This window comes from Lathamus discolor, chromosome 3, assembly GCF_037157495.1.
Source record: "Lathamus discolor isolate bLatDis1 chromosome 3, bLatDis1.hap1, whole genome shotgun sequence".
NCBI lineage: Eukaryota > Metazoa > Chordata > Aves > Psittaciformes > Psittacidae > Lathamus > Lathamus discolor.
The window spans coordinates 57,853,460-57,879,271 of record NC_088886.1 but is presented as its reverse complement, the minus strand read 5'-3'; the positions used below and the strand labels follow the sequence as shown (position 1 = coordinate 57,879,271).

The 25,812-nt window shown below is 39.7% G+C and overlaps 1 protein-coding gene across 4 annotated transcripts; it reads right to left on the bottom strand.

Moving 5' to 3' along the window:
• Nucleotides 1-36: 36 nt before the first annotated feature.
• On the bottom strand, nt 37-24,096 carry NMNAT3 (nicotinamide nucleotide adenylyltransferase 3). Of its 4 annotated transcripts, none has more exons than XM_065675435.1 (5): nt 23,834-24,092; nt 15,490-15,626; nt 8,139-8,322; nt 3,939-4,045; nt 37-960 (listed from the first exon to the last, which is right to left on the bottom strand). In XM_065675435.1, exons 2-5 carry the CDS (start codon nt 15,596-15,598, stop codon nt 551-553), a joined length of 810 nt encoding a protein of 269 aa, XP_065531507.1. In that variant the 5' UTR covers nt 15,599-15,626; nt 23,834-24,092; the 3' UTR covers nt 37-550. The 4 variants fall into 4 exon arrangements, with proteins under 4 accessions (XP_065531507.1, XP_065531508.1, XP_065531510.1 ...); XM_065675436.1 differs by lacking the exon at nt 23,834-24,092 and adding an exon at nt 18,304-18,323; XM_065675439.1 differs by lacking the exon at nt 3,939-4,045 and having other exon boundaries at nt 842-960; nt 23,834-24,093.
• Nucleotides 24,097-25,812: the final 1,716 nt, after the last annotated feature.

The window sequence follows — 25,812 nt, the reverse complement described above, 5'->3', positions numbered from 1 at the left end:
TCTGGAGGCTTAAAAGTGACATGAGTGGTGCATGCATTTTAAAGTGCAGACATCAAAGATTTATTCCCATCTCTTGTCTAAGCTGTCAAAACACGAAAGTTATTCAGGGTCCTAAAAAGTCAAAGTTTAACAGTAATATATATTTAAATATATATATATATATATACACACACAAAGATAAGCTACAGTTCATGTATTTTGCTGCTTCAGAACAGCATCTTTATCATAAAGCTGTCTGTAGGATTACAGAAGTACAATTCAGGAAAGTGCTATGTTTGGCCCCTTACATATTGCTGGAGATTAATACTTATTGTTCAGATCTTACTTCTTTTATTTTCACAAGGAAGCTGGTTTTTATGTATTTTAAGCTATGCAGCTGAGCATCCCAATTTCCTGCGCACTACCACAAACCAACCCATGAATTTAAAACACCACACAAATTCAAGAGGGTTTGGACTGACTCATTTTCTCTTCATTAACAAGAATCAAGCTTCCTCAAGAACTTTACAGGAAAAAACTCTAAGTCTGTCCACTTGACACACTAAAGAAATCAGTCATTGAGTGGATTTACTGGTGTGCTATGCAGCTTCAGAGGCTGAAGCAAGTCACCTTCATTCTTCCGCTCACTCTCTTCTGTGTAGATATTATGGTGTGCAATGTAGGCTATAACAGAATCAGGAATGAGATACTTTACACTTAACCCTCTGCGCAAGGCATAGCGTATCTGTGTTGCACTGATTTCATTCTGAATCCATTCTTTCACCAGAAAGATATTGTGCTGAAATTTAGTTAAAAGTTCTGATTCTTTGATATGCTGAGCAGGATCAGAGCCAGCACGACTAACACAGACCAGACCAAACTTTTCCACTACTTCAGTGATGTGTTCTTCCTTCCAGAGATTGGGTGTCTTAAATGTCTGTAGAAAATCAGCCCCACAGAGCAGCTTTAATTCTGGTAGAACTGGAAAGACAAAAACAAAGGAGAGATTTCTATACTTGCTTGGTTTTCTAGGAAGGTTATACTTAGAATTGGTTTCAATTCACTCTTTTTTCTTTAATCATTTACCTTTACTCCAGTTTTCTTCCAAAAGGTTGCAAGAAAAATTCAGATTGTATTTTATGTGTCTGGTCACAATTACTTTATCACCTACTTTATCATAACTCACAGCATATTAAATGTTATCTATACAACATTAAAGCAAAATTATTCCTCCACTAAAGCAAGCCGAGAAAGAAGAAATAAAGAGAATTATTTTGGCATGAAGACTAGACTTGGATGAACATGGCCACTACATACCAGCCTGCACAATCTGTCTGTGATCCCTGTGGGGATCAGGGCTACAAGAGTGTGAAACTCTGGAAGACTGCCCCAGATACTTCTGAGAGCTGATGAATGAAGAGACACCAAGAATCCTGGGATTCAAACCACACTGTAAGCTCTCTAGTGACAAAGCCCATCTTTTCTGCTTCATCCCTTCCGAGCTGTCCTTTGCCCATCTATTTCCTCATGCAAGTTCTGATCTTGTCTTCCCATTCCGAGAGTCTACTCTTCCTTTCCAGTTCCCTGTCCTCAGTTCTATGTTAAGGCTTGTTTTCAGTCTCCTGCTTTCCAGAGTCTTACCTGGGGTTTACGTCACAGCTTGCTTTTTAACTAAGAGCAACCTCCACAATTAAACAGTACTCTGTCCCACACTGTATTAGAGCTAATCTGATGCCAGAGCTTTTATAGTGTTGATGGGCTTTCCCTGAATGTACATGCATTACAGTTCTACGGTACTAGAAGCTAAATTAAGAGATTATAGGCTTTACAAAAAGTCTGTCAATTTTATAGATACGTCTCCATATATCCCCACATCTCACATGCCCATGAGAAAAATGAGTCTTTGGCCTTTTCAAGGGCACTTTGCTAAATGATGACTGCAGTTTGCACTACAGATAATTATATAAAACCCCAAAATCAAGGAGGGATGGCAAGTTCTTGGACACTGAGAGAAAGGATTTTGTAGCCTTATTGTTCTCATCTTCATCCTGAGTGACCAGCACTAATAAGCTATTCTAAATGTGTAACAACTGCAATAATTTGTCCATACCTGTCCTCAATGAACCTTTTTATTTGTAATATATATTAAAGTGACCTGATTACTTCATGTGGAACAAAATCATGAGGCTCAGTATCTCACAGCACAGAAGTCTTACAGTTTAGTAGGCAGATATTTCATAGACAAATAGTATATTACAGAAGTCTGCCAATGCTAAATTCAGCCATCAAGCTGATCTTTGTGAAAGCTTCACTTAAGTGAGTTAGCCTTTATACAAACTTCACAGAAAACCCCAATTCAACAGATATCGTTGTTGGCAGGGTTTTTTTGGGGAGGAGGAATTAGGGAGCAGTTGCGTGCCTTTGAAAGTTTGTGCTAACCAACATCTATTTTTGCATCATAAAATACCAGGTTGGAAGGAACCTGTCTTGGCAAAGCATAACCTAGACAAGATGTCCCAGAGGCCCGTCTAGCTGAGGCCTAAAAGTGCCCAGTGCTGGGGAACCTACCACTTCCCTGGGGAAATTATTCCAATGGCTGGCTGTTTTCACTGTTAAAAAGGAGGAGGAGAAAGGAGAAAAAGGGGAGAAAATTTGTTCTGCTCTGGAGTTCTCAGTAGTTCTTGATCATTCTCCATGTCATGCTAGTGAACAAAGGAAGCGGGAAGAAACCATTCTGCTCCTCTTGGTGGGCCACATACGTGTTTAATATAGCCAAATCCATACCTCTGCCCAGTTGGTAAAAGCAGTGAAGACAGAAGAAGTAAGTAAAAACAAGATGACAGCTTTCCTCCATTCAAACTAATAGATGGTTCTTCGCAGAGAGCTGCCAGATAGAGTTAAAAATTTAAAAACCACCACCACCAATAATAATAATATCTAAAATCCAGCTACTATGTACTAGACAGAAAAACCTATCTCTTGCCTGCCCTCCTCACCCACGTTCAGTTTTGCTGTGCTTTCTGGTTTTGACTGTAGATGTGTCTGTCCTGTGATGATGACTGATGAATTCTAAACAGAGAATATTTAATGGGAAATAAAGACTTGGTTTAGCATTTGTTTTCTTGACCATTTTTACATAAAATGCTATGGAGCATGAAAAAAAACCCTACAGCAAATAATAGCCAAAATTAAAACAGTTTTTACTACATTCTCACTAGTTTTCCTTAATGTGGCAATGTGGAAGAATCTGACTTGCTCACAGTCTTTAACCCCATCAGACACAAGATTCTACTGCAGGCCAAATGCCTTGAAGCTTTTTTTCCTCCACCATCTATAGAGATACAATTCATCATTTGGAAACTTTTTTATAACCATGAACAAATTAAATGTATTATTCATGTTCAAGGACTGCTGCAATACTACAGAGTGTAATGTATCAAAAATCTAGCAGCATCCTACCTAGTCATAAGGCTAAAACAGGAAACCCAAACCTGACAGTGTTTCCAGAAACTGCCATACTTCCAAAGTCAACAAAAGCTATTCTGTCCAGAAATGCAGTAAACATCAGTGCATCAGCAGCACTGGTGTGATACTCATCTACTTCATCCATTGTTTTACACTAAATTACAATTCTAAGTAATCCCTATACTTTCTGATATTTCTTATTCATATATCCTATGCTTTGCAAAACCAGCAGGGCCACAACACTCATAGCTGACACAGCCAAAGAGATGCTTATAAACCCAAGAATTAATACAATTCCAAAGCAAATCTCCCATCTATGTGGGAATAACTGCAAGTCATGCTGGCATTTGCCATGTCTTGTTTTTGGCAGGCAGCTCCAACCCTCTGAACTTACCAGCTACTATGTTCGAGTTCTCCATCAATTAGTCTAGTCTGGTACAGCCGTGTGATTTTTAATGCTAAACCAAGAGTCATGTTTACAGTTATGAACCAACCTGAGTGCTGGTAAGAAAGGGAATCTTCTGTAGCTCTTTCTATGGGCCATTTGTTTTTCATGAACTCCTTAGGCTGGAGCAATCTGAGTGATTCGTTGTAATGGTGCCTGCATTTAAAAATAAAGGCTTCTGTGTGAGGTAATCCTCTCAGACATGCACAAAGCGATTACCTGGCACTTTCACATTCAAGAACACAGTCTGCTTTCATGCACCTTGAATACAGTTTGGTAAGAATTTAGCATATTCCTTCTGCCATGAGATCAGTAGCCATGCAGTTCACATTTTGCAGAATTCACAAGCAATCTCTGTAACGGCATTCGGGTTTTCAAATGCCTTTTTGAAATTCTGCCATTATGGCAATTTTACTATAACACTGCATTTGAAACATTGTGGAGTTTTTTGCTTGGAATAAGATTAAATCACACTTCATTCACTAGATTTAATTTCTGGATAAAATACAACCCCTTATAGCGATGTTTCCATAGTGTGCGCTCAACTTTCAGGAGGAGACATTCTTGTTTTCTCTCATCCTCTTCTCCATAAAATGTGTTCCCCAAGTTCTCACCTTGTGGTTTTAGCTTTCATAGAATCCCAGACTGGTTTGGGTTGGAAGGGACCTTAAAGCTTATCCAGTTCCAACCCCCTGCCACAGGCAGGGACACCCTCCACTAGACCAGGTTGCCCCAAGCCCTGTCCAACCTGGCCTCTAATTAAAAGAATCACAATTCTGAGAAATTCAAAACAGGCAATTCTCGTAAGATTTCTGACATCTGTCGTGCTTCTAATTTTACCGAGTTGAGATCTGTGAAAGCAGGCAAGGATCCTTTTGTCAGTTTTTCCAGGTTTCTATTACTTTCTTCTTTTGCTACTCCTGATCACTGGTGGCCCACTGCAGTACTGGTACTATGACTTTTCAGTGACAGCAACATCTAAACACCTAAATCCCTTCCTTTCAAATCAACATGGGCTTGCCTGACTACAATACTCTGCGACTTGCACCATCCTGAACCACGCTTAGGCACTGCTCATACTGACGAGTCAAAATCATTTCAGGAATCATATTCATGGTTAAACAGAACAGGCAGGCACAAACTCAAGGTCCCATCTCTGCCTGTTAAATGTACAGCCAAAGTGACCATTAGGTCTTATATAACTGTATCTAAGCAAAGATCATGAGTTAAAACGTACAGTTCGAATTCAATATGTGTACAAAGCCATAGATAACCCTGTGAATGTCTGGCGTAATGAATGAATTTATAGTTCAATGATGTAAATGTACAGTCTTCAAATCATGCAAATACTTTCAGCCACAGGAACAAGCTGCCCAAGTGTCAAGAACCTACACTTAGACAGGCTGCAGAACAATCTCCAACAGTATTTGATGCTCAGGCAGTGGCTAAAGAAACTGCATAGACACGAGGCAAGGGACATATGGGAGTAGAAAGCAGACAGCAGTAGCTTGGCCTGTGCTTTCCTATATTTCTATTTTGAATCCTGCCTTGTTGTAAACAGGCTGATGCTATGTATAGCCAAGCACACTAACTTTGCATCACGGACTGACATTCTTGGTCCATGATTCAAAAATAACTCTTGGCAAAGGGCTCACTGCAGGACTAACGTTACAAGGCCTGCAAAATCTTAACTGTCAGAAGGTCTGTTCAGCAGGCAGCACTTCAAGTGTCGGGGCAGTGAGGGTTCTGTTAAAGACACACCAAGAAGGACAAACCAATCTGTCAGCTTATCAAACATTTCCTGAACCGTGTGTGAAGCTTTGAGTAACTGTGTAATTAAATCACAAGGACAATTCAACCATAGTTGGGTAAGAGAGATCTTTGCCAATTCTAAATTAATGCACAGTCTGTCTGAACCACAATCAAATCTACATTACAAGAGGAATTAATGTAGTACTTTGGTTATTGACAATACTGTTTTCTTGTCTAGGAAGAATAGTCACAAACAGCAGCTAAGAGGGAAACAGTACTATCCTGGTTCCTCTCTAAAAAAGCCTTGGGATAGTGTCCAAAATTTCCATACTCACGTGATGTAACAGGCATCTAATAGCACCACCACAAGTGGGATATGAGCTTTGCTGTTTAAAATGCCATAGCTATTTGGGAGCCTCTGCAAAATCCACTGACTTTGATTAAATATGACATTTTCATCACGTTAAGGTAAAAGCGGCACTGCAGGAAAAGGCCATTCATGTGTCTCGGACACAATGTTCTACTGCAGTTCAGTGTACAATTCAAAATACTGATAGGAAGAGACATTAGGTACAATAGCAAAATCTGTCTATTGGTACTAATGTTTCCTACCTGAGAGAGTTTATAGTGAAGGCAAAAATTGGGTCTTCATTCTTTGACCAGGGAATAATCTATTAATACCCAACACTTGTGAAGGGGCTCAACTCTACAATAAACCACTGTCTGTTTAGACGTGGTCTAAACAGGGTCTACCCCTAAAGCCACCTCCTTTTTTAATACTCACATGTGATGGTTAAAATACGATATAAAGCCAAAACACCTACATGTGCTCTTTCATCAGGAGGCTGCTTCCCCATTCCAGGGAGAGGATTCAGCATGAGATTAATACAGCTCATCTCTCAGTAGCAAGCATCCATTTAATTTATTTATAAAACTAGAGGTTCAATTCCTAGGCAGACAGGAAGCTTGGCTGTTCATACCACATTGATACTAACTTCCGTGAGCAGAAATTGATACACAGGTTTTACTTACTGAACCTCTTATCCTAAAGGATGCTGAAGTGGATTTAAAAGGTACAAACCTGATCTTGCAAGTAGCATTCGCTTCATTTGGAGCTGTGCAAAATCAAATGCTTTTTAAGCAGGATCACCTTATCTTTAACATTTGTGGCTGTTTCTTCAGAGGAATATAGTTTTACAAAACTGAAATTTAGGGACAAAACCCCATACAGAACCAATGCTGAAGGATAGACCTTTTGGTGATTTCTCACCCTGGAATACAATTGTGGTAAGAGAAAAGAACAGAAGCAACTAGCATTGCTTAGTCTTCCTCCTGCCCAGATCCTATTCAGCTGGCTGGAGAGAAGGGGCAAAAGAATTAACTGGATGTCTACATTCACAGTGAAGCAAATAAGAGCAGAATTAAAAGCCTCCACTAGTTCTTTTGTAAGTATGTAGGGTATTCTCACATATGCTGTTGTAAAGTTAAAGGCCTGGCTTTGAATTGGCTTCACAGGGAGTCACAAGAACTTTCTGGGCTGTTATTGGAAGGCACATTTTAGAGCCTTAAAGCTATCCAAGCAACCGCTTCCAGTTAGGAAGTATACTAGGAAATGTCGATAGAAATGAAGGATCATTGACAGTTCTTGCCTTCTTTAAGTCTTTCACTTTAACAGTATCTGCTGACTTCTGTAGCATCTACATTTCCAAAAAGTGGCTAGCACAAGAAGTCTGTGCTCTCATACCTTGCCCCATAATGCATTTACTAGCAAGACCAACCATACAGGCAAAAGGCAAATTTCAAGGTCCTTGCATCAAGTTAACAGGTTTTGGACAAATCGTGCAGTTTTTTTTCTCCTTTTGCACAAAACCATATCAAATTCAGTGATTTTGAAGAAAACAGCAGCAGTTTCGTGCTTGGGTTTAACTTTCCATTAGACTTAATATGAAAACTTCTCAAGGATGTGTGACTAGATAAACCTGCAGGCATAATAATGCTAACACAGCTTATCTGGAAAGGGGATGCTCCTGAAGAATAGGTTGTAAACTCTCTTACTGACTGATTAAGATCTCTGTATTACCTGCTTAGAGATTTAAAAACAAGAGAAATAAGAGCCAAAACCTTATCTGCAGAATTCTTTCAGTAACTATAATTCTGCAAGATCTTTTCTTGGCAGAGACTTCCCACTTGCATCTAACTACTGAAATGGCACAAGTACAGTACTGTAGAGTCTTGCATAGGTCTGGAGAAAGCCTTTTGGCTTTGCACTAGGAAAGCAGAGACTCCAGATAGGAAATGCTGATGACACAGCCTTTTTGAAGCAAAGTGATGTGAATTTTCATTGCATATAATACTCTCATAGCAGATGATGCCATAAACAGATATATTCTGCTTTGCTTGGGTTTTGCTATTAGAAGCGAGGTCTGTGAATTAACCTGGTAGCCTGACAGATTTTTGGCAATCAGTAACTTCATAAAGGGAAAAACAATGTAATTACCTTAATACTTTTACTGTCTCTATCCATGTCTCCTGCTCACTCTCCCACGGATCAACTCTAATCCAGTCAGATGTCTCCAGGGCTAGTTTAGCCATTGCTACCCGGTGCCTTGCTGAAACCAAGCCTTTCTTTCCGTAGCCATCATTAACAGGAGATATTATGCCTTCCATCACCTGATACCCTCCTTTTGAAGAAAGGACAAAGAATAAAAGAAAAATAAGTCATCTTCACAGATCTTGAAAATTTAGGGTGGAGAAGACCTTGACAGCACATCTAGCCCAACCTCCTCAAAGCATGGTTAGCTTCAAATTAATAAGAGGCTATAAAAGCTTATCTAGGCATTATTTTCCATACAGAAACAGCAATTTACATTAAAAAGCAGCCTTCTTATCCCTGTGTGAACTGCTCGCAATTACTATCAATACGTTTATCCTATTAGATGACTGAAAAGGAAAGCTGGATGAACATACAATTTTCAAGCAAGTAGAGATGTTTATAATTTATGATGCAAACTATCAAAATTGCTGGATCTAATTAAGTTATATATTCCAGTAAGTTCAGTTTTTCTAAAGCCAGAGCAATTGATGACTTAAATGACCACCACTTTGTTCTTCAGGATCTGATGCTTGCTATTTATCAAAATCACTGTGTCTTCATTGTGTTAAAGCAAGAATTATGGCATATTGCTGCAGTTGTGATTAATGTGATGCAGACAAATCAGAAGAACAAAGATGAGGCTAATGGAGTCTAAAATGAGACTTACAGCACTATGGTCCAAACATCAGCTTAGCAGCCATTAAAGACCCTTTCTACGTGGCTGATCATGTTAATTAAATTTGAAAATATGCCCATATTATTCTACTCTTGTAACACAATGTAATCATTAACACAACAAGCTCTTTTTGTTAGACTTTGCAGTTCTGGCCTCAAATCGGCAAACAAAATGTTGCTCTCATTTAAATAAATCCACAGTGAAATAAAGTACTGATATGAGCCACATCCTTCAAGAAACAGAGAGGACACGAAGGGTGTTTCACATAAACAGAAATTAAACAAAATTATTCTAATGTAACATATACTATTTAAATAACTATATGTATAATACTGAAGGGGAGTGAAATCATCTTACTTTTTTCAGATTGTTTCTTAAATACAGCCAGTTCCTTCTATTGCTTTGTAATACAAATGATACCCCTGGACTCCTAATTTACTGGCACGTGAAAATTTAATATTCCATAATTGAAAATTAGTAACATCGCATTTATTTTGACATAATAGGGTAAAATATTAAGAAGAATTTGAGTTGAGCTTAAAGACATAGCACTAAGAGTCAGTGAGATTCACAGGCCTGTCTCCTGTTGAAATGTTGAGTCCAAGGTACCCTCTGTTTTAAAACATTCTCATTATAGGCAAAATGGGCAATCGAGCCTGATAAAACTTTCCAGACCCACATAAAGATGTGCATATAATTAAGTCCATCTGTTGACTTGAAATTGGAAATAATTTCACTTGACTTATGAACAACAATTATTCCCTTGGTATATTGATAACATATAATACTATAACCTCATTTAAAGGGAAATAAATTACAGTTTGGGGATTACTCTTATGAAATGTTTTTACTTACACAAAAATTTCATTTTCCACATTTAAATTCCTTTATTTTTAGTTTCTACAGACATAAATCGTTCCCTTATATTTACATTAATATATTAAATGTAAAAATGAAAATGCTGTGAGATCATGCTAGCCAAGAATGTTTGCAACTCTGCCATATCCTTGTTAACTGCAAAGATTTCAGTCTCTAGTCTGGCCTAGAACTACATCAGTTGGAAGAGGTAAGAGCTTCTCATGCCATATCACAGCTTGTTCCAAAGCAGAAATAAAACCAACTGGAAGAGAAAAATCAAGGTTGCTAACACGGTACCAAAAGAAAATACAATAAGTGGTTGAGATGATTCACGACTAAGTAACCCAGCACTATACAAACATGATACACACATGAGCCTTCCACCTAAAAATACAAGCTTTAGCACTCAAAACATAGGAGAATACCTTATTACTGTCTCTAAATAACTTATGTCCTCTTCAGTAATTTAAAAGTTAACCTATTCAAATGTGTCCAACTCAAATATGCGAATTCTCCCTTCCTGCAGATACCAACATTTGTTTAAAATCCATATACGGGAAAAAGGCAAAACCAATCAAAAAGCCAACTGCTGCGCCCCAAACCACATCCAAACACCAAAAAAACCCACACCACCAAACCAAAACCCCCAAACACTCCCTCTTCCCCCAACCAAACACAAAACCAAAACCAAAAACACACACACAAAAGAAAAACCCACACCAAAAAAAAAACCCACACCAAAAAAAAACTCACACCAAAAAAAAACCCACACCAAAAAAAAACCCCAAACCACCCTAAAGGCTAAACAGAATCACAGAATCACAGAATCACAGAATCCCAAGGGTTGGAAGGGACCTAAAAAGATCATCTAGTCCAACCCCCCTGCAAGAGCAGGGTAACCTACAGTACATCACACAGGAACTTGTCCAGGCGGGCCTTGAATATCTCCAGTGTAGGAGACTCCACAACCCCCCTGGGCAGCCTGTTCCAGTGCTCTGTCACTCTTACAGTACCCAAAAAAATCCCCGAGAATAAAACACCAAAAAGCCCCCTGCAAACCCCACACACCTTTATGAAGATGTGTTTTTAACCCACCTATCTAAGGTTTCTCACCAGTGTACTCGAATTCTGCAAGCATGTGCCAAAAAGAATCCTGGTTTTTTTTCCTGAAGACTGCCCTAATTTTCTTTCCAGCACTGGACAAGAAACTAACCTGCATATATTTGTACACTAACGGGAACAACTGCAGAACATGAAATACACAAATAACAAAAACCACTTGGACTGCAGAGGAGTCAGTCCTCCTTCGTGAGCAAAGTGGTACTTATTTCAAAACAAACTGATGTACAACTTGCTATCAGAAGGAAAATATTTATAATACAATCATAGAATACCAGGTGGGAAGTGAGCTCAATAATCACCTGGTCTAATCATTCTAGACAAAGGATGACCTACGCTAGATGTCCCAGCACCCTGTTCAGCTGAATCTTAACAGCTTCCAGTGCTGAGAACCCACCACTTCTTCCTTGCAGAAATTATTCCAATGGCTCATTGCTCTCACTGGGAAAAAATTTTCCTCTTCTGTCCAATCAGAATCTCCCCAGGATTAACTTGCACCAATTACCCCTTGTCTTTTCTATGTGACTCCTTGCAAAATGGATCAAACTCCTGTTCAACCATCTAAGATGCAACAAGAGTTTACATGAACGTAAGATTTCATTTCTTCACTGAAGCAAGAACTGACACACTTGATTTATGAACAGGGTTAACTGGATTATTTAATTTCTTTCATCTGCCATCTATGTACATACATTAAAAACACATGATAAAATCCTGTATTGTAGTAATAGTAACAGCTTCCCTTGAAACCACAAAAAAATCAAGTTATCTTCCCAGAACTCAGCCTACTCATGGTAGGAAAACAAATACAAAGACTGGTCATGGTTCCATTTAAACCAAAATGTTTATTTTATTTATAGGCTATAATTAGCTGGGGTGGAGGGAGGGATATCTAACATCTTTGTTTAGATTAACTATCAAGAGGACACCATCCTCTTGAGATTGCCAACCATGAAAAAGGAAAAGACAATAGACAAAGCTTTTTTTACTTCATGTTCGGTCACCTTCTGTGAAGGGAATTCAACAGAAGGAAAACCAAAGAGATAAAAAATTTAGCAATCATTGCGTTGAAAGTCAGCATAAACAACCAATACATCAGAGCAGTAACGGACAATCTTCTAGGATAGCTCTGCATAGGATGGATAACTTTGCCTTCACCACTTCAGTGTTTGAAAGGTGCATTCACTCAATTAGATGAGGTGTGCAAAAACTGTAGTGACAGATGCCACATGAGTATCTGGACAAACATCAATCATATCCACCTGGCTTAGTGAACTACAGGGCCTGACAATGCAGATTTACTTCTGTAGTCAGCCAGCCACTCAAATACATTGCAACTTCAGGAACTCCTCCAACAGCTGAGTAACTGAGCATGAGCAGTCCTCTAACAAATGCTGAATCATCTCCACACATCACATCTATAATGAACATTTTGCACCAAGACCTTAAAAAACAGCTTCACCTCTACTGAGGTCACTGGATTTGGACAAAAAGAAGGAAAGGCAGTATCTTTACAGCTATAAACATGAGTTATCTCCTCCAGAAACGAAGGATAAAAACACAATTTTCAGAGTAACAACGTGAAGAATAAAAGCATTGCAGCTCTACTCACAGGACACCTTATTGTGAAATGCTCACATGAGAGAAACCAGCTTTGATGAAACATGACTGTGAAGCAATGATTCTCTTCGGAGAGGCTACAAAACAGATGACTAGGATTCCAGGTTAAATGCAGGGCATAACTCAAACACCACTGCAAGCAGGGGATTCCCACCCTTCATTCTGTTGGGTTTTAGAGTAGGACAACAAAACAAAGATGTCCACAGATGTCCACAGGATGTCCACTTAAAAAGCATTCCTTAAATTCAGAAAACTCTTAGGACCTAAACTGTATGCACTGATAACAGAGTTCCAAAAACTGAGTTTCATGTAACAGAAGCATTTTCTTTAGAGATATGGTATTTCTTGAGATGTCTTAAGGTTTACGCTTTTGCTGATTTGATTTGCACCTCTGCGAAGTGCACTCTGCAGCTTTAATTCTTTCTGAATGCTCAGCTACACATGTATCCCTCTAAATGCATCTTTCAAGGCTAAAGCCTCATATCCTTAACCAAGTACTGCTCTATTTAAGCAAGTGCTGCTGTAAATCTTGTCCTGGGGAAAAAAAAAGAAAAAAAAACAAAGAGATGTTTCCTTTTCATTTTTAAGTTCAGTTAATTTTAACTAATGTCTGTCAATATTTACTGTACATGCAGTGAGTAACTAATGCTGATCTGATCCTGTTCCAATCATGTATCTATATTGCTATACACACTATCAAAACAGTAGGATCAAAGTGGGTTTTTTTTTTTGTTTTCAATTCCAGTTGTCAGAACTGTTGCAGGAAAAACAAAGTGAAGTCTCTATTTATACTGACTTGCTGCTGTTCCAATCTGTTCTTATCCCTTTCCTGAAAATATCAGTCTTTTATTCAGCTACACCCCTTGAACACCATAAACTCCCAGATTGCCAAGGCTGGTTAGTGACTAATTTCTCCTTGGACTTCTCATCTCTGCAGCCCAGTGCTGCATCTGACACAACCCACTGACTGTCACATTTTCCCCAAGTTTTCATAAGATAGTAACTCATTGTCCATCACCTCCCCCTTGTGTCTGTCTCATCACAGATGGAACCATCTTGTCTTTCATACCTTCCTCCCTTGCCCTCTATGCCTTGATCTTATCTGGAAACTATGAGTGAAGCAGGTACCCTCCCATGGCAGCACTCAGAAAACAAGGCTTTAAACATCTTACGTAGATTGAGTCAAGTACTATTTCTTTGGACTTTATAGTCAAATGATAAATACGAAGAGAAATAAAAGCATCTGGCACTAGGTATGAACAGACTGGAAAGGCATTTGCCACAGTGCAAGTTTCAAGAAACATTTTTAAAACCAGGATTTAAATCTGAGACAATTCTAGCTACATGAGAACATGTAAAGAGTCAAATTGACATGAGCAGAGACAAAATCCAAACAAAGAGAATCATTATTCAGTCACATGTAGCTATGTCTCTTGTATTTAAAAAGGCAGCATGACAAGATTTATTGACTGGTATTAACAGAAAAAGAGTGACTTACTTGACATGTGGCAATGAAATTCAAGTACTGCTTAAAGTATCAGAAACTTAATAAAACTCCCTACTTAAAATAAGGATGTATGAAAAATAAGATTAGATAGCATTTAAAACCAAAGTGATGTGCAAAAAGCTGACAGGCAGAATTACTGGGTATGTCAGTCAGGATGCACATTAGTATGACTGAGCAGAAATACTGAAGGAGCACCAGAAGCCACATTCTGCCAGCCTAGAGAGCATCGCCACTCATGCTAGTTAATTCTTCACTCACACTAGTTAGGTTTTCAGGCATTCAGTGTGTATGTTAGCTCAGAAGTGCAGTGTTTCCGCTAAGAAGGAAATCAGTGCAAATACAGCAGACCATCACCTCACTTTAAACAAGCTTTAGACACGTATAACCATGGTCCTCCAGACCCACTATCAGCTCCCAGACTGCAACTAATGCTTCTTCCCAGCAAATAAGCTCCAATTTCTCTTCTCCTTCCCTACGTAATCACAGAAGTGGAAATAGGACTAAAAGCACGAGAGAATGACCAACCAATTCCCTGGGTGGGAAAACATAAAACAAGAACTGATCATTTTAAGTATTCTCACAGTATATGACAAACATGTAGCTGCTGCTTTTGCCACACAGCAGTATCAGTGGGTTCTAAACTCTCCTCCCACATCCCCACAATTTGACAGCCAAATTCCTTTTACTGTTACCTTCTGTTCAGGTTCCTGCTGAACCACCTCACTAGGAACTTCTATCAGGTTCCAACAAACTAGAATTCCCTTCCAATTCCTTCCAGAAACATACGTGTATATTTTACTGCCAGATGGAAAAAAAACCGCTAAAGCCTCAGCAAATAAGCAGCTGATCAAGCTTCCAGTGCAACGCTTCTCAGCAGCTCTTCTGATTCTTGCTGAGGTTCATGATTTTACCCACCTTTCTCCTGTGTTGCCAAAACCTTCTAGCCTGCCAATATTTCACTTTTCTGATCTTCTTTATGAGGAAATGCTTTTGCTAGGGGAGGTAACTTGTGCCTCTTAGTGAAGATGGATAATGAGTAATTAAAGATTCATCTTTTCTCCAGTTTCATCCAGCTGTCAAAACTGCTAACACTTCGTATTAAAACACAATGTATTAGAAAAGCATGAAATCTGAACGCAAACGTTTCTTCTCCATTTCAAAGCTCTTAGGTGTATTCTTTCACAAGGCTCTGCCTGTTCCATGAATATGAGCCTAAAAGTGCTGATAAAACTTCCACTTTATTTGCATGAACATTCATTATGATACTTGTTTATGTACTGAGCCAAAGGAAGAGGTTTCTATTTTGAATAGGAAGACTTTCTATATTGAATATGCCATGAAACCTTTATACTGAATGATCACTAAAGCATATTAGAATTCAGTGAGCTGCACAGTGACAGCTTATCTATAGTGTTAATAATCCTTCTTCCTTCTCACAGTAAACCACCATGTGATGCTACCACCACCTTACTGACCTGTTTGGTGCAGGTGATCTCTGGCCAGCTCAAATAAACGCATATGCATGTTTGTGATGGGGTTAAAGGAGCCACAGGCTAGAAGAATGAGAGGTATCCTGCTCTTCATTCTGACATCAAAACATTAAAGCTCCACCCTAAAGAAAAAAGATAATATTACAGTCAAAGACAAACTTGACAAAGAGCAGTCTGCCCACTGGTCCTGAAGCTAAAAGGAGCACTGTTTTCAGAACTGTGTATTCCTAGAACATCAGTAAAGTGTCAGAAGATCATTCCTCCGTATCATCACAGCATACAAGAAGCACTACCTCAGAAACATGTGTTCTCTGATATTCATTAGCATCATTGAACAGTTTGGGTTGGAAGGGACCTTCAAAGCTCATCCAGTCCAAACCCCTGCAATAAGCAGGGACATCTTCAACTAGATCAGGTTGCTCATCAGAATTAGGAAAGCATCAACAAATTCTGTTTCCCCACATACAGAGATGGATAGAAAGTATTTCTAGAAATTCATATTGTCACTATTACTAAAACCAGTCAGATTTCTTATATGGCTTTTAATTTTTACCTGTTTTTGAAAAACAAAAAAAAAGAGTTTGTTCTGTCTTGCTGTCAACCCCTTATTAATAATTTTGGAACCTGCAGACCTGCTACAAAAGCAGAGTTTTTTTAAAGTAAGTTCTTAAAAAAGACCTTTGCAACATATGACAAAACCCCACATGCTATGTCAAAACCAATAGGTCTGACTTCCTTACCTGGTGGCCAGCCAGCAAATGTGCTAGCCAGATTACCAACAATTGTCTGTGGAGCTTCCCTGTCCATGGCAGAGCAAGTGACAGTGGGTCAAGGGCAGGGAGTAGAAACAGTTGCTATTAGAGGAAAACACCACAAACCTTACAAAGCTATGAATGGTATGAATGGGTGGGGAGCAGTGCTGTAAGGACCTTTGCAGGTGCATTTACAAAGATCCCTTGTATAATTCAGCTAAAATGTCAGTCATCTCAGTAACAATGTGGCAGCAAGCAGTTTAAGTTAGTCACTGTGCTTGGAGTGACTTACACAGAATCACAGAATCCCAAGGGTTGGAAGGGACCTAAAAAGATCATCTAGTCCAACCCCCCTGCAAGAGCAGGGTAACCTACAGTACATCACACTTATTGCATAGTCTTTTCAGAAGTGATTCAGAATGTATCTGGGATAATAAAACCAGTTGACCACCACATTCATATCTGTGAATTCAATTTTTTGATCACAGAATCACGGGATAGTCTGGATTGGAAGGGACCTTAAAGCTCATCCAGTTCCAACACCCTGCTATGGGCAGGAACACCTCCCACTAGATAAGGTTGCTCTCTCTCCATAGGATTTGACATCTTTGCAACGCTCACACCTGTATATCATATAGAGACCATCTCACTTCCCTTCCCCTGGCCTCCAGCTATACCCATCTAACGTGTAACAATCTTCCTGCAGAACACACATGCATCCCAAACTTCAGTCATCATTCCTGGGTTAACAGACTGAATCCAGTAGGGATTCTGTGCTACGTTTAGCCAAATCCTGTCCTCCATCTGCAGCGTACCAAAGCACTGTACAAAGCACTCCCTCTCACTGTTCCCAGTCTTTATTTCTCTTTCCCACACCCCATTTTCTTACTTGAGAAAAAATTAACAGTAATGACTAAATCAACGTCAAGTTGATGTTTTATAGCTGCCAACTTTATCCATTCTCTTACAGAGGATTTATGACTCTGAAGACTAGGACTCTACTATTTAACAGCATTCAGTGCATCTAGAGACAAGTTTTAATACTTTCATGTCACTACTGTGACATGCTGGCAGTTGGAAAACTTTTTATAGAGAAGATTCTTCAAAGCATATGTCTCACCTGTACCTTGAACACCTATGTTATGAATATACATATTCATAACATAATTACTCAAATATTTGAGTACATATTGAGTACATAAAGACTCTTTTATAGTGTTTTCAGTTTAATTTACTCCTTTACTATAAGGGATACAAGAAATGAGATGCCTTGAAAGTTTGATACAATTTTAAGGTCTACAATTATAGCAGCTATAGGGAGCACATTTCACAGCACTCTCTACTCTGATTTACTATTGCACAGACACTAACAAACTCATACATTTCAGGTTCTTAAATCAAAAAAAGAAACCAAACTCAATGTTCTTTTTTTCAATATCAGCAATTCTGTTAATGTATCTTCTTTGTATGGAGAAAGGTCCTTTTGCCTTGAACCAGGAAGGAAAACATAAGTACCTGTGATTAACTCAGAAAGAAATCATTGCTAGACCATTTAAGTGTTCTCCTATAGTCCCCATTTTGCTAGATATATTCCATTGCCACAGATTAGTGGATGCTAAACTCTCAATGACAAATCAATTCAATTGCAGACCAAGAATCTTCTAGAAGCAGAAACTTTTTACAGTCAAAACTACAAGTGTTGTTCATCATCCAGCCCTGCAAACACTCTTATACCATCAATATAACAACCTAAAAGCAATGACAGTCACAGAAGCTTTAATTGCCAAGCAGTATCAGTCAGCAGTTCACTCCAATATGTGTTCAGGGGGCAAAACACATACCCATTCTTCCCTATTACACATACTGATAGCAGCTCTAGCTTTTACATCTGCTAGCTGATAGCCTCATACTGTCTTCCGCTCTGACGAAGTTTAGTTTACATTTCCTTTGTTGTTCTTTTCTTTGCCATCTTGAAAGTTATAAACGGAATGATTTCTTTGGTTTTTTTAAAGAAGCTTTGAATTCTACAGACCTCTCTATTTCTCACCTGGAACAGATGTGCTGGATGGTTTGATTGCAGCTCTTATCTATACCTTGGAGACTCTAGGGAAAGACTTCAATCTGTAATTCTTAACGATAACCTGACAGTATTGCTAATGGAAACTAAAAATCCAAACCACCACCAACAAAAGAAAACAACAAAAAGGAAAAACAAACAAAAACAACCAAGAATGTACTAATAATAAACATATAGTAAAGAGGCATTTCAAAAGATGGATTTATACACATACACACTTGCCCACACACCATATATATAAAAATATCTACATATGTAAATGAAAATCAAACCAGCTTTGGTTTTATTCCCACTGTCCCTGATATAGTGTATCCTAAACTTATTCAACAGGTATAGTGCAAATTTTAAGGTTTTTCAGCTAAGCTTGCTTGAGAAATCACACAGAGGGTAAAACTTGAAACAGAGGAGAAAGACTATTGACCTGTTCATCTCACGTGGCGCAGTGTCAGCAGCAGTCACACTTCCAAGTGCTACAGCATTCCAGTGTTCCTACAGTTACAGGCTTCTATTCAGTAAAAGATAACACACCTTTTGTCATGTTTGCTGCCTGTTTTGATAATTCATAAATAACTGGAGAAAGAGAAAGCACAGCACTGACCAGAGACTATGAAGTTTTACTGTTTTGGAACTTTATAGATATTGTTTTTAATGATTAAAGACATGAGTTGAAGTAAGGTTTAAAGGAGACCAGTTACACTATGTTCCTACTTCATGCAGGAACTGTGTGCGGCCCCTCTGATGTGTGGTTCTTAGTCTGTGTGCTCTGCTCTGGTCACATTTACCCATAGCTTTAGTCAAGCACATGTCTGCTTATTAATGCCAGTTACCTTAGACATGAGTGTCTGTGGCTTAAAAGCTTTCAACAACATGTATGTACATCATGTGGCTATATATAAATGGGCAGATACCTTCAAATGAAGACGCCACACTTAAGCTATATGGAAAAGGTTTTATCATGGAAAAATCATTACTATTTTTATATAAAAGCAAGCTCTTTTTCTGCTGCCGATATTCCTACATGTCAATAACAGACGACATTACAGATGACCACAGTTAAGTTTTGCTGAAAGTCAGTAATTAGAGCCATATCTGATGAATTATCAGCAGCACAATGGAGTGCTGAGCAGTGCAGTCTGATCCATGAGCTGTTAAACGAGTAAACAGGACAAGACTGCTACGTGTATGCGATGGGGCACACTCACCCTGGAGGTAAGAACTGCTGCAAAAAGCAGAAATAAACTGAATCCCAGCACAGGATAAAAGTGTTTTCTGCTCCTGTGAGGGTGAATCTAGGCTAATTTAGATGAAATTTAGATCTGAACAAGTTAAAAGCTGCCCACATCCATTCTTTTACTTAGTCGCATCATTACTTTCCATAAATTCATGTAGCTGCACTGGGCCCAGCTGAGTTACATACAACTAGTGACATTAAGGATGTTATGGTTGCAAGACACAAAATCAGAAAAAAACAAGTACATTTTAGTAGCTGACCCAAATCAGAGTAAACCACAATGCACAAATACCCCTTAAAAATATGATGGGTTATCAGACCTTCTCATGGTGCTACTAATGAGAATCACTGCCATAACAAAAGCTACTCCAGTCAGTAAAATGAAGTCTAGTTCTCTATTTTTCATTTCCATTCCCAACCATTTCCACTCCATTGCTGGAAAGAAACTACAGCTGAAAGGCACTAAACAAGAAAATTCACTATGAAAAGTGCACAGGGACAAAGTATGAAAAATGTAAATAATAAAATGACCACGAGACTCTTACAGTCTAAAATTGAATCTCTACTTCACAGGAAACATGGTATCACCTTAAATGAGTTTCAAGTACAAAAAAAATTTAGGAGAATAATTCCGTAGCACAAGCTTAAAACCAAATGGCATTCTCAACAGAAACCCAACAATGCCAGTGAATTCAAGGCAACTACAACAGAATTTTTTAAGCCTGCAAGTTTTTGCAGGTTTATAATTACAATTACACAGTGGGATGCTAAAGTGTCTGGTCCCCAGAGTCTAGCTGATAAGATGTTCACAGAGATACTCTCATGAAAGTATTCTATAGTATATATTTTAACTAATATTATTAATCTTGACCTTCATCCTGAAAAAGAGTCATGCTTACAGGCTGCCTATTACCTGAGCAGCAATATGGAATTCAAACCCCACCATTCAAGCACATCAAGAGTAAATTCCAACACTGTTAATTAACATGCATACATGTGCGTGTTGAGTAAGTATTTCAAGGTTGTGAGATTTACCTGTGTCCTTTAACAGTAAAAATGCAAAGACAAACCACAGCATGATGCTCTTACCATTCTTTCTCTGGGAAAATCATGGAATAATCCCCATTTTCTACAAAAGGCTAACTGCCCATAAAACATTCAGCAGTACTTGGCACAGAGCTCTGCAGCATTTTAATCTGGTTAGAAAACTAATGATACTACACTTACCCAGAACTATGCAGAAAATAAGTCAAAAAAGAGCAGCTTGGCAAGCACAGGCACTCTGTGTTTGCTGGGTAATGCATGCTCTCAGCCTGCAGTTACAAAACAGCAGTCCCTGCACCTTTTGGTAGCATTTCAGCAAGGTCAAGAGAAGGAAAGCAGTTCCTGGCATCATCTGGAATTTGCTGCAGTGTGGTCTTTATAATTACTTTTCCAATAATCCCTAGTGATCTCTGGACCTCTTACATTCAACTCCTTTCCTACTTCTTGTGCCCTTATCACACATGAATAAGCTTTTTCTTCTACTATAGTTGTATAAACTTCCTATTCTAAGTAACCAACAATCACCCTTCTATTTGCATGTATGAGTCAGTCATCCACAAAGAAAAAATATACTGGTTTCTAGAGAAGGAGGTCACATGCAGCACCCAACTGAGGGTGGCTATTTTGAAGCAAACAAACTGCTGATTTAATGAAAACACCAACTTGTCTGCCAAAATAAACAATTACTAAAACTTCAGAAGTTCCTCTTGAGATGCCATTCAGTGGTTTTTCTTCTATCAACCTCTTCTGCAGTTTTCTTACAATTAGTAAAACACATTTAGCAGAACCTAAGGCAAATATAGTAACAGAAATACAGCTTCCACATAAATAGCAGATATTTAAATAGCTAAGAAAACACTGACAATCCCTAAAAGCTGTTCTTATAAAGGTGGCAAATTAATGAAACCCCTAAAAGTACTAGTGCAGAACACTCAGATGCAAAATAATCATATATAGCAGCCACAGGGTAAGGCAAGATTCCCAGAACATCCAGCAAGACCAAAGGTAAAACAACAGCATCCATAATCCCACTGCTTGCCTCTCTGTTAGAAAAAAGAGCTATACACTATCTGCTGTGTTAGGAGCCAAAAACTCCTGTCACCTGTTATGTAGTTAGAAACAAACATCTCTCTGGCTCTACAGGTCCATGTACTTCTAGCAAAGTAAGGAATTAAGATAAAAGTAAAAACATGCCTAAGAAGACTTTCTGTGTTTCAGTTTCCCTGACCACCTTGGGAAGCAACAAAGAATTCTGCAGCGCATAAGGCTGCTCAGTTTGTTAAGCACATGATAGGTCTTCTCCTTTTCCTGTGAAACTCTGCCTGTTAGTTACTGCCAGAGGCAACAAACCCAACTGAGCAGCTAAGGTTAATGACTATATAAAGCTACTGTTAGGAACACGATGCCCTCCTGCACCAGTTCAGTAGCATGGAGGTGCCCCTAAGTGTAACATCCTTTACAGAGAGAAGGCTATCGGCAATTTAATTTTTAAGCCATCAAAAGCAAAAGCATTATGTGCCTTTCTTAGGCTAATACATGAATTTGCATACTAACACTGAGGATTTTGCACAGCAATGAGGCAGTTTAAGTAAATGGCTCCTAGGCCCAAGAGCTCACATTGCTGGCTATCTTCATATAGTAATTAAATGATCGTTTTAGATTTCCACTTGCTTCATCCTGTACAACCCAAGAAACCAAGGAAACCATACAAACATGTATGTGCCCTGACCGTTGTCCAAAATGTTCTGCTTGCTTTTTAAGAACGTCTTGCCTGTATGGGCATTTCCATCTATCCAAAGAGGTGCAATCCTGAAAAAATTACAATGAAATTAGGTATCTAATTACAACTGCAATCACATTGCAACTCTCAGTGTTAATTTTTGTAAGTCCTTACAGCAACTGAAATACACATTCACAACCATACAGTTATAGCATCTTCAGAACCTTGACTGCAGCTCCATTGCCTGAGACAGCTCACTCAGTGGGCTGGAGAGTCTGACACTGCATAGATTCCTTCTGTTTGTGAAGATCTTCATTACAGCTTGTAAGCCTATATGGCTAATTTTTAGTTCCTCCTGCTTCTTATTGTCAAGAAATCATCACTGCAATGAAATCAGTTTGTCTCACTGAAGTATTCCCAAAGGTAAAACCCCAAATAGCTCTGACACCTACCATGTCCTCAGTGCCCCTCCTCCCCCAGTGTCCTGAGCTTCTCAAAGGCCTATTAGACCATCTGAACACTAACTAGTTTATCACAGCTACGCTAAATTCTAACATTTGCATTTGGGAAGTTAAGGGTGTGAAGCTAAATACTGGAGTCACGTGATTTACCTAGACTTCAGTAGCAAATAATAACACCTGAAAAGTGCATTACTGGCACATGCTGTACTGCTACAAGGCTGGAAGAGAACAAACATCAGGAATCTTTCCTAAACCCAGACAGCAGCTAATGCACGACCTCTTGAAATAGAGGCAAAAGATAAGGAAGTTACACAGATTAAAAGAAGTAATCATACAGCCACTTGTCTTCTTTAATGCTCACTGGCACACGAGTTCAGGGGAAGAAGGGGGAGTTTTAATTTGCTATTTTAAATATAAATACATGGCTTTAATCTGAGAGAGGATATTTAGATTAGGTATTAGGCAGAAGTTCTTCCCTGTGAGGGTGCTGAGGTGCTGGCACAGGGTGCCCAGAGAAGCTGTGGCTGCCCCATCCCTGGCAGTGTTCAAGGCCAGGTTGGATGGGGCTTGGAGCAACCTGCTCTAGTGGAAGGTGTCCCTGCCTGTGGCAGGGGGTGAAAGGGGATGAGCTTTAAGGTCCCTTCCAGCCCAAAGCAGTCTGTGACTCTATGCTGTATCTGTGGTCCTGGATACACGTTTATAACGCATTTGCAGTGCCGCGTACACCAGACCACGGCAGCCCGCACGCTGACGCCAGCGCTCCTGATGCCCGCTCTCCCGCCGGACCCAGGGCCGCCAGCTCCGGGCACACGGGGTGAGCCCACAGCGCAGCGCCGCTCCCAGCCCCGCCGGGCACAGGCCCAGCTGCCTGCGGAGTGCTGGAGCCCGAGCGGCAGCGGAGCTGCGGCCGCAGAGGCCTCACCAGGCCCCGCTGGGCACGGCGCCGCCGCAGCTCCGCGCCCGGACGCCGAGGAAACGGCCGCGCCGCTCGGGCCAGCCGCCACCCCGCCGCCGCCACCTCCCCTCCCTTCTCGCCTTCCTTACCGGGGCCGGGCCGGGCCGGGCCGGGTTAGCTCCGCCGAGCTCGCCGCTGTCTCCGCGCTGCCACTCGCTCCACGGGGTGTCGCGGTTTGCCCTCACCCAGCGCCTCACCTCGACTGCCCTCCGGCTGTAGGGCCCGGACACCGCTGCTGTAACGCCTTTACGCGCCTGAAAGCGGGGTTACAAACCTTCAGCTTCCTGCTGGCATTCCTGTTCTTAAGGAGTCGGGCTTTAAGGGCCCATTTGTAACTGTCAGTTTGCGAGTTCTTGTGGCTTTCTCAGAGGCTTAGCGAAGTGAAGCTAAGTTTTCTCTGATGAAGAGCCTCGTGGAGTCACCTTCTCCATCAGCTGCTATCTTGCAAAATACGTACATGTCATATAGTGTGTGTTAAATAGACTCTAGCAAAAACGGAAGGCCAAAGAGTTTTAAGTCCTTTGCTTTTTCTCTTTAAATCACGTAAAATCCCCTTTCTTGCGATGTCAGAATGTCACCAGTTAGTTTTAGAATCTAACCCAAACCTCCCATTTTTTTATAATGTGAAATGACAGCACAGCTATTCCTCCTGTCTGACAGTGTAGTAAAACAGAAATAGGACCCTAGATTGTATTTTTAAGCTTTACAGTGTGAATTGCACATGCCAACAATAGACCCACTGTGCCACATGGAGACCAAGCACTGCCCTGCAGACCTTGCTGGAGGCCTCTCCCGAGGGTGGCCAAGGGATGGTTTCAGCATTTGGGTCTTTGCCTGGTGGCTGGGAGCGGGGTGTGCACTTCAGAAACCCTGAAATACAGGATTTTATATTAATACAGATAAGTATATGAATGCCTTATCTCCTGCTTTTAGCATATATGAATATAGTTTGGGGTCTCTCGCCTTAATGCTAATTGTGATTATCCCCGAATCTGATACTTTTAAGATTAAAAAGGTGTCAGTGCTGAAACAGTGGTTAACCTGTGTGCAGCCATGTGTTTCTCCATGACATTTTCTTGCTCTCCTCTGGTCCTGCCGTGTTCCCATGAGAATTACTTTAGAATACAACTTATAATTTTAGGGAAGTACTATTGTTAGTGGTGAAGTGAGTGTAATCATCACTTAATACAGCAAAATTAAGGACTAACAATTCCTTACATATAAACAGCCTGGAGTGTAGATGCTCACGCTTTAAAACCCTTTGGGATTAGGTAACGATGAAAAGCCAGCCAGGCAGCTTGGACATTAACTAATGTGTGTGTATAAATAACCATAGAATAATAGAATCAATTAATGGTTTGGGTTGGAAAGGACCTTAAAGCTCATCTAGTTCCAACCCTCATGCCTTCCACTAGACCAGGTTGCCCAAAACGCCATCCAGCCTAGCCCTGAACGTCTTTCTAATCAAGGGATCTATACAGTTACAATTCCCCCAACTGCCTTTGAGAGAGAAAAGTCCACTTCAAAAAGCTTTATGAACCCAACATCCTAGTGCATAATGGCTCATTTCTTTTTGCTGACGAGGCTTACTAAATATATAAAGCTTATTCTGAAAAGTAGGAGCTAGAATTAAAACATACTCTTTGTAGATTTTGAATTACTGTTATGTGTTTTGGGAATAAGTAAGAATCCCTAGAAAAGGAAACATTGTGCTTCATTTACAAAAAAGAAAGAAAACCAATCTAAAGATTACATCTTTTGCATCAAGCTTGAAAAATAAGGGGGAGCATCTGAGCTGACACAAATCAATGTGGCTCTTCCAATGATCTCAATGGATCATTGTGTTTACAGCACAGAACCTCAGCTAGAAAACTGAGTCATAGTTGTAATAATAAGCTTTTCTTGCTTGTTGCCTTTACCCATAAGCTTTCCATTTTAAATTAGAGGGGTTTAGTAGCTGTTTAATAAATAAAATGCTTTTTGAACTGAACTGTATCTAGAGTAATTTGCTAATGGTAAACAAAGGGAGCTGTAGGTCTGATCCTAAACCATGTTCTCCCCTGAGCAC

What these genes read in the sequence shown, in the direction of transcription:
- NMNAT3 (XM_065675435.1), bottom strand. Translation starts at nt 15,598, where the DNA reads ATGAAGAGCAGGATACCTCTCATTCTTCTAGCCTGTGGCTCCTTTAAC. An exon ending in AGATCACCTGCACCAAACAG is followed by an intron (nt 8,323 to 15,489) that starts GTCAGTAAGGTG and finishes TTTCTTCAAAAG; the next exon opens with GAGGGTATCAGGTGATGGAA. An exon ending in CCTTTCTTACCAGCACTCAG is followed by an intron (nt 961 to 3,938) that starts GTTGGTTCATAA and finishes TTGTCTTTCCAG; the next exon opens with TTCTACCAGAATTAAAGCTG.